General features: G+C 46.7%; 1 protein-coding gene across 3 annotated transcripts in view; it reads left to right on the top strand.

Moving 5' to 3' along the window:
* Positions 1-9574, top strand: part of NLRC3 (NLR family CARD domain containing 3) — a 37842-nt gene extending 28268 nt beyond the window's left edge. The window contains exons 16-20 of one of the 3 annotated variants that reach the window (XM_084761931.1): positions 8-84; positions 426-509; positions 1092-1175; positions 1496-1651; positions 1941-9574. In XM_084761931.1, the coding sequence (XP_084618057.1) occupies positions 8-84; positions 426-509; positions 1092-1175; positions 1496-1651; positions 1941-2031 (492 nt within the window). In that variant the 3' untranslated portion in view covers positions 2032-9574. Of the gene's footprint in view, positions 85-425; positions 510-1091; positions 1176-1495; positions 1652-1940 lie in introns of all 3 variants that reach the window. The other 2 variants (XM_084761933.1, XM_084761932.1) reach the window with 2 other exon arrangements.
* The last annotated feature ends 14 nt before the right edge of the window (positions 9575-9588 follow it).

The following is a 9588-nucleotide window of genomic DNA, read 5'->3' as shown; positions in this document are numbered from 1 at the left end:
CTTACAGGAGAACGCTATAGGGGACGAAGGAGCTTCTGCAGTGGCCGGTGCCCTGAAGGTGAACACAACGCTCACTGCTCTCTAGTAAGTGCCCTGCAGGTGGGAGCCAAGTAGGCCACGCCTTCACCACCCTCTTTGTTTATAGTCTAGGGAGGGTTGCAGGCACAGACAGCATTCACCCCAAACCCTTCATAAGATACCCTACTTCCCATCCCGTGTCTAGATCTTACTCTTAGATGTCAGAGTTAGGTGGAAGATGTGGTGTTCTTGGAAGAATCACAGGAAAACAATCCTTAGTGTTATTGCTCAACTCTTAGCCCTGGCTAACAGGTATACAGTATGAAAGGAAGCCTGGCCCAGGGCAGGGAGGGGCCAGGAGCACTGGAGCCAGATTACCCACATTTGATTGCACCTCCCTCTTATAGCCTACAGGTGGCCTCCATTGGTACCCAAGGGGCCCAGGCACTCGGGGAGGCCCTGGCTGTGAACAGAACCTTGGAGATTCTTGAGTGAGTATTCTTGTCTCTCTATTGACAGACTTTTGCTGGGGGAAAAAAATCAAGCTATAGATTCAAAAGGAATAAACATGAAGACAAATACCTACTCAGACACCGACAGATGATTTTCATAATTATTTTTGGCTGTATGTCCCACCTTCCCCATTCTCATTTTATGTCTTTCCCTTAAGTCACTATGCCTCTATGTTCTGGGTTGGGCCTGCCCCAGACAGACAGGTCCAAAGGCTCTGTTTAGTGGTTGGTATCCACCTTACCCTGCAACACACACCAGAGGAACCAGTAGCCATCTCTTGGGGTGTGGTGGGCTCAAGCTCTATGAGGCTCTCAGCATGCCCACCTCATTCCTGCTCTCCAGGGTCTTTGTAACCACAGTGCACTGTGTACCTCTGGATGGAGAGTTACTTCCCCCATCTCAGCCTAGGTTTTCCCTTCCCTGGAGTAGAAAAAAGAACAGGCTCCCCAGTGCTTAGGAAGAAGCCACCTCCAAGTCCAGACAAGATACACCCATGTGCAGGGACATTGGTATCACCCCAGCCTATCCCTGCACCTTAGGCTTCTTGCTTGCCCTGACAGCTTACGAGGAAACAATGTTGGGATAGCTGGAGCCAAGGCCTTGGCAAATGCTCTCAAGTTAAATTCCAGTCTCCGGAGACTCAAGTAAGTGACAATGTGACTCACACACAAGCAGTCAACTTCTGCTAGTGCTTTTGGAATGGAACACAGACTTTCCTTCAGCTCCCTTTAGTTGCTTCCTTCTGGATGTTAAGTTACCACACTGTTCTGACCACTATTGTCCACATCCAGGGCAGTGAGTTTTGTTCATTCTCCTTAAGTCATTCGTTTAACTCAACACCCACATTTGTGGTTTTGGGTAGAGTACCTGGCTATAGTTTAGGGGTCAAATGTCATTTAGCAGTTGCTATGTTACCTATGGACCATCAGCCTCAGAATTGCTCATTCCATCCACATCTCAACAGGGCAATGTTGCCTCCTTATGACTTTGCTGTCCTGCTGGCTTACTGTGGTGTCTCCATCTCTTCTCTGCCTAGTCTCCAAGAGAACTCCCTGGGGATGGATGGGGCCATATATGTTGCCACTGCACTGTCTGAGAACCGTGGTCTTCATCATATTAAGTGAGTACACTCAGTGGCACCCGCCTTTCCCAGATACTTTTACTGAGCCCCAGAACTGCTCCCAGATCAGGTTCTGCCTTTGGTCCAATTCTGGGAGCCAGGTGATACAAAGACACTTGTAGCAACTCCATGGGGAAACTGTCTAAGAAGGAACATGCCAGAGTGGTGTGAGTAGGAGGGATCTCAGAAGGGCAAAGGCTCAGCAGGGTCCTGAACTCATCACAGCAACAACCACCCTATTAAAGACAACCTGTGGATGCTGAGTTCTGCCCTAACTCTTGTGTTCCAGTCTCCAGGGAAATCCCATTGGGGAGTCTGGTGCCAGGAAGATCTCAGAGGCTATCAAGACAAATGCTCCCATGTGCACTGTGGAAATGTAAGGGACACAAGGTCCTGGTGGGTTGTGCAGTGACTCAACGGGAAGGTTTTGATCAGAGAAACCTCTGATCTCTGCGTATCTTCCTGGAATCTGCAACCGTCGAGCCGGCTCTCAAGCGGTGTCCTGAACAGAGGAAGGAAGGGCGCTTCCAACAGAGGTCACAGGCACCTTTCCTGCTGAGGGTCAGCCGGAGGGAAGATGGATGCTGTCACAGCCTGGAGAAGGGAAAGGGCTGCCACTGAGGAGCACGCAGGGGCAAAATCTCAAAGCTCCACAAAGTAGGAAACTGGGCCTGGCGTATTTAAACCTGGGGTCTTCATGTGCCCCAACTTAAAAACAAAACAAAAAAACAACAAAAAACTGTGTTTCTGCCCTGTGCACTTATATGGTTAGCATCAGTCTCGCTGCAGTCTTCAAGCCCACTAAGCACTTAGCCTGGCAAAGGTGACAATGGGCCCATTTTTTCTTTTCTCTGGAGAAGAAAGTTTTGGAGTGTGACCCTTAGATATATATGAAGAAAATATGAGGAATCTGTAAATGAAAGGTTAATTCTAAGATTCTGGAGTCAGAGATGAGCCTCCAGGGGTTCTGCATTCTTGTAAGATCTCTCAGACATCTAGGTCAGCCATATTTGCAGTCCAGCACACTGGCTATCCACTGTGAGTTAAGGGTTGGTACCTTGGTGCCATTATCCTGTACTTAAGCTTTCAAAACTCCACAGTGGCTCTAGCTTCCCCACGCGCTTCCATGTGGCACCTTCCCTCCACTGTCTGACTGAAACAGGAAAACCTAAATGAACTTCACAGGTCTCAACTAGGCCACAGAGTGAGTCCAGGCGTGGCGGCGTTCTCCTTTACTCTCAGCCCTTGAGAGGCAGAGGGATCTCTGTGAGTTCAAGGCCAGCCAGTCTACATCAGGAGTGAATTCCAGGACAGCCAGAACTACATAGTTAGATCTCGCTTTAAACCAAAAAAGAATGAGTATCCAGAAGGCAGACTTGGTGCCACATAGCACTTGAGAGGCCGAGAAAGGAGGGTCATGAATGGGAGGCCAGAGTGTTCAGATGAGTAATCACAGAGAGGTGCTGCTCTGTTTATGTGGCAAGTAGCAAGATAAATGCAGCCTTAGGGAACATGACTAAGCTTCAGCCAGGAACAACAGCACATGGAGACCCCAGCACATAGTGGAGGCAGGAGCATCAGTTCAAGGCTGTCTCTGGATACACAGTGAATTCAAAACCAGTTTGTGCTACAAGAAATTCTGTCCAAAGAAAACAGCAACATCAACAACAACAAGTGACTAAATTTAACCTCACAGCCATGACACCAATGGGCATCACGCATGGCTGTAGGCACTGCACTGATGGGGCATTTCTGCCAAAAATGTTTACCTAAGCCTAACTGTAAAGGTGTGACTATACAAAACCCAAATAGAAGGACTGTCTACAAAGATGGCCTGCCTGCAGAAAAATGCGACAACAGTTTGGAGATTGTTTTAGATTAAACAGATGAAAAAGAACTAACAGTGAAATACAAGATTTGTGATTGGCCTCAGGCTGGAGGAAAATATAATCTTCTAAGGATGTTCCTTGGAAATTGAAGGTGTGTTCATTTTGGTTTTGAAGGGTATTGTTTCTGGGTAGAGAATGATGTTTTCTTTCTTATGGTATTTTTGTGATGTTGCTCTCTGGCTGGGGATACATCCAGCTCAGTGGAGTAGGCCCTGTGTAAGGAACTGCCACAGCGTACCATTGCTTTACTCTTACATTGTTTAGCTCAGCAGCAGGAGAACAGAGTCAGTAGGCACATGCTGGGACATTCGTACCCTGTAGAAGCTGAGTATGGAGGTCTGAGGGCCAAACACTGTGAGGAAAAAGGGTTCCCTCCAAGGGTACAGAGAGCAAGCCCCACTAGACCTAAAAGGTCTCCTTTCCAGCAAGTCTGTTTATTTGTTTGTTTTTGGTTTCTCAAGACAAGGTTTCTCTGTGTAACCCTGGCTGCCTTGGCCTCACTTTGTAGACCAGGCTGGCCTCGAACTCACAGCGATCCGCCTGCCTCTGCCTCCCGCGTGCCGGGATTAAAGGCGTGCGCCACCGCACCCGGCTTTCCAGCAAGTCTGTCCAGACTCCACTCTCAAGGCCTCACAACTCTCTGGCTAGCAATGTCTAGCTGCGTCACCACAAAGCAAGGCAAAATGTGAATGTGGTGCTGAGATAAGCTAACTGGACCAGGGGGTTGGTTTTCCTCCTATTTGGACACTTTTTGTTGTTGTTTTCTGCATTTTCTCCTGTAGCACATAATCTGCTGTTAAGGGCATCTTGTTACTTTTCATCTCAGACTTTTTGGTTTTTGTTTTTAAGTCTGGGATGATGCTCAGTCCCAGCTCCTCCAGCTTTAATGCTTCCATCTGCTCTGCACATCACTGAACAACTGCTGTCATTGTCACTCACTCTGGCCTCTGCTCTGGCTCTTGGTAGCCTGTGGGTTTACCTACCCCCTGCGGTAGTTCGCATAGGTTTGGCCCCCCACAGACTCTCCTTTAAGTGCTTGGTCCATGGGGAGTGGCACTATTATGAGGTTGTGGCCTTGTTGGAGGAAGTGTGTCACTGTGGAGGCAGGCTCTAAGGTTATATATGCTCAAGCTATACCCAGTCACAGAGTTCTCCTGGCTGCCTGTGGATCAAGATGTAGCACTCTCAGCTCCTTCTCCAGCACCGTGTCTGCCTGCACGCTGCCATGCTCCTCGGCATGACGATAATAGACTAAACCCCTGAAGCTGTAGGCCAGCCCCAATTAAGTGTCTTCTTTTATAGGAGTTGCTGTGGTCATGGTGTCTCTTCACAGCAATGAAATCCTAAGACACCTATGAAACATTTCTCCTCCTCCCTATCTCTCTCCTTTTCTTCATGCTTCCCTCTTTGCCTCTCTTTCTCCCTTTGGTTTTACTAGAATTTCAGGAGAGTACAGAGAATTATTAATGTACGGTTATATGTTTAACTGGAGGCCTACCTTGTCTGTGTATTTGTAAGTCATTATTAGACATCACTATGTAGTGCTGGGTATGTGTCAGCGTATTTCCAAAGTGTCTCTACCACTTTCTCCTCACACCTGCTGCTGCTGCACTTCTCAGTTAGCAAGTGCCCAATACAGTGCCTCACCTCTAGGAACTTTTCAAGACAGCTTTTCCACAATGAGTAGTCCCCAGAGCCTTTTTATCCTCCCAGCATCTCTTCAGACACTTTGAATCTAGCTCAAGGGCATCACCTGAGCTCTTCCTACACCACCAAGCCTTGGCTGGCCCAAGCTTTCTGTGTAGCAGACCGGCCTTGAGCTCACAGAGATCCATCTGCCCAGCATTCAGAGTGCTGGGATTAAAGGCATGCAGTATCATACTCACCCCATAGTGATTTTTTTCTTTTTCTTTTTCTTTTTTTTTTTCTTTCTTTTTCTTTTCTTTTTTTGGTTTCTCAAGACAGGGTTTCTCTGTGCAGCCCTGGCCATCCTGGTACTTGCTCTGTGGACCAAGCTGGCCTTGAACTCAGAGATTCACCTACTTCTGCCCCCCCCCCCAAGTGCTGGGATTAAAGACATGTGCCACTACTGCCCAACTGAATGATTTTTTTCTCTTTTAAACTTTATCTCTGGAGGTTGCTATTTACCCACAGAGCAAAACCCAACTAATTCCTTAGCAAAACACAGGAAGTTCATTTTACTACTCCCTTATTTACATACCAAGCATTTCAGCCTTATATACCTGTTGTTTCACCAACAGACTTCTGATATATGCTTTTGTAGTTCTGTCCTTCCTGGTCTTCTTAAGATATCTTTTAAACTATGTGTAGATATGTGTGTATGTATGTGCGTGTGCGTATGAGGATATGTGCATATGAATAGCTGGAGGAGGAGGAGGAGGAGGACAAGAAGAAGGAGGGTATTAACTGCCAATAGCTCTTCAGCACAGGCTGGGCCTGGGGCTCATCTCCTCTATCTATGTGGGGATTCTGGCTGGCTTGATCTTACATAGATGTTATGTGATGGAGTCTTATTTGGCCAGTCCAGGGCTGGGGTGCAGATCGTGGGAGAGCACTTACCTAGAATAGCAAAACCTTGAGTTCCATCCCCAGTACTACAAAGCAGAGACAAATAGACAACAAAAGTCCCCCAGAAGACTCATTCCAATCTGACTCACAGACATCTTAACTGACTCCTCCAGAGAAGGCTTGATGCTCCTTACTCTGGTCCCCTACACCACCCCTGACACTGAATGCACCTTGTAGGCAGATACTACAACTCATTTATCGCAGAACTATTGTTAGCATGACAGCTGAAAACCGTAACTGCTCAATAAATATTTAGTGGGGGAAAAATCTGCACAGGAAGTGTCCCTGTGACACGATGATCCTATGGCCGTGGCCAAACAGACTCCAGGTACCAATATACTGGGTTCCTGAAACTGCTTTCTATTATTTATTGACCAGGCTCTTTACCCTCTCCTGGCCTCCTGAGTGCTGGATCACAGCCACATGCCACCACACCAGTACTGAACCTTCTACATTATAACTGCTCTGTTACTATTACACAGTCACGCCCCTGGAAAACAATCCCTCCAAATTACTTAGAGTGATTGCTGACAAATGGCAGGGTCCCTGAGCCACATGGTGAGTTCCAAACTAGCTAGCGATTCTGTTTCAGAAAGCAGGACATTTAAGGAAGCGACCAGGAAGATCTGCCCTGTTGATTACACCAAGCATGGACCTCTGACACCTCTCCCAACTCTTAAGCCTTTGATAATGACAGCTTGACACCCCCCCAAACACTTGGGAAAAAAGAGAGATTTTATATATTCTTCTTATCTCAAGTAAAGGGAACAATTTTCAAGTTTTCTGTCTTTAATCCTTTGACTTTTTTTTTTCTTAACTTTTTTTTTTCAAGACAGGGTTTCTCTGTGTAGCCTTGGCTGTCCCGGACTCACTTTGTAGACCAGGTTGGTCTCGAACTCACAGGGATCCATCTGCCTGCCTCTGCCTCCCTGAGTGCTGGGATTAGAGGTGTGTGCCACCACTCCTGGCTTTTTTTTCTTAATTTTAAAAAAGAGTTTTAAATTTATGTGTGCCTGCAGAAGCCAAAAAAGTGTACCAGATACCTTGGAACTGGAGTTATGGGGTGGTTGGGAGCCGCCAGATGTGGGTGCTGGGAACTGAACACTTTTAACTGCTGAGCCATCTCTCCCCCTATGATTTTCTTTACGATGGCTATAACAAACAAGCAAACAAACAAACAAACAAACAAACAGCATTTAGCCAGAGGTGGCAGTATACCCAGTATGTACAAGGGCAGAGACAGGAAGTTTAAGTCTACCTGATCTTCAAAGCAAGTTCATGGCAGACGCAGGTGGATCTCTTTAAATTCAAAGCCGACTTGGTCTATACAGTGAGTTCCAGACCAGCCAGAGTTACACAATGAGACTCTTCCTCAAAAAAACAAACAGAAAGTGTTCAACAATGACACATGCTAATTTAGTTTTATATGTAATAGGTACAAGTTAAAAAATAATGCTTCCAAGTGAAGCCTAATTATATAAAATATAGTGCTGAGTACATTTCAGACTTGCACTTGTGTGCGTGGAGCTCTGTGTGGTACTTGCATGCCTATGTGGACGTCAGAAGACAACCTGTGGCAGTCAGTTCTTTCCTCCACATAATTCCTAGGCACTAACTCAGGCTCACTGGTGAGTTCCTTTCCCTACTAAGTCACCTTACATTTTACTTTTTCTCTGTTTTCTGGAGAGATAAGTAGCTTCTGAAATCTTGACTTCATAATCCTAACCTAAATGAAAATGACCCCACACTTGTGTCCACGTGTGGTGTATACATGTGTGCAAGTGTTTGTGTATGCCCGTGCTAGTGCACGTAGAAGCCCATGGAGGACATCAGTCCTTGAGACAGTCACTCTCTCAACTGAAGCTTGCTTGATATATAGACACACACACACACACACACACACACACACACACACACACACACACACACATGCGCGCACCACCACACCTGGCTTTGCTTGCTATTTTTCAGCTTGGCTGTCTAGACAACAAGCTCTAGCTACACTGTGCTGGGGTTACAGGTGTGTGCAGCCACACCCAGATTTTTGTTGTCATTTTGTTTTTGAGTCAGGATGTGGCTGTGTAGCCCTGGCTGATTTGGAACTTGCTATGTGGACCAGGCTGTCCTTGAACTCACAGAGATGGGCCTATCTCTGCCTCCTGAGTGCTGTAGTGAAGGTCATGTAGCCTCTGGCTTTTTAAATGTAGGTTCTGGAGATCCAAACTTAGGTCCTCAGGCTTGTATAGAAAGTGAGCCATCTCCCTAGTCCATGCTTTGCACAGAACAGTCAATTCCACTTGTGTTTTGCTTTCATTTACATGGAAAGTCTTTTGAGTACCACTTTACCAAATTTGGATCTGGTTTATTTTTCGAATCAGAAACATGAACTGGTACTGGTGCTTTACCTTTCTGATGACTTACTCAGGTGCAGGACACCTACTTGTATCCCTGTGCCATAGGAGAGCATCTTGTTAGACTTTAGACAAAGCTCCTTTAAGAAAAGCCAGTGAGTGGATGAGGGACTGGCTCAATAGGTAAAGCAATTGCTGTGCGAGTAGAAGGACCTGAGTCTGGGTCCTCAGAATGCACATAAAACTGGATGTGGTAACATGTGTGTGTAATCTTGGTGCTCCTATGGTGAAGTGGGAGGTGGTGACAGAACCCTTCACATTTTTGGACTAGCTGGCCTGCACTGTGCAACAGTGATCAACTAATTCTGCCTCAAATAAGGTGACAAGTGAGGAGTGACTCAAGGTTGTCTTCTGACTTTGACACATGTACTTGGTACATGCATGCCAACACCCTTATTTATGACATACACACACACACACACACACACACACACACACACACACACACACACACACACGGACTTAAAAATGAGGGTGCCAGGAGTGGTAGCACATGCATTTAATCCCAGTACTCCAAGGCAAAGGCAGATGGATCTCTGTGAGTTTGAGGTTAGCCTGGTCTACAAAAAAGTTCCAGGCCAGCCAGTGCTACACAGAGAAACCCTGTGTTAAAAATGAAAGAAAATAAGAAATGCCAGTTGGCTTAGCTGGTATGAAGCTGCTATGCAAGCACGAGTCCAACCTCCAAAACCCTCGTAAACCAGGTGCTGTGCTGTGTGCCTGCGCCAGACCTGGGGAGATGGAGACCAGGCTGGGGCTGAGTGTCTACTCAGGAACAGACCCATCCCTACCCCACAAAAAGGTGGGCAGTTCCTGAGGAACAACTTTAAGGGGTGTCCTCTTGCCTTCACACATACATGCATACGACATGCATACATACCAGCACAAACATGTACCTGCTCACACATGAGCATGTGTACACATAACACTCACATGTACACACACACACACACACACACACACACTCAGTCCCATGGGTGCCTGCTAGCAGGAGTAGACGGCAGAAGGGTTGGAGTTGCTCTTGTTGGGGTGGCCCCGGTCATCTGAG

This window comes from Acomys minous, assembly GCF_964271855.1.
Source record: "Acomys minous genome assembly, chromosome: 16".
Classification (NCBI taxonomy): Eukaryota; Metazoa; Chordata; class Mammalia; order Rodentia; family Muridae; genus Acomys; species Acomys minous.
The sequence above is the reverse complement of the archived record's forward strand: the minus strand, read 5'-3'. Positions and strand labels throughout refer to the sequence as shown.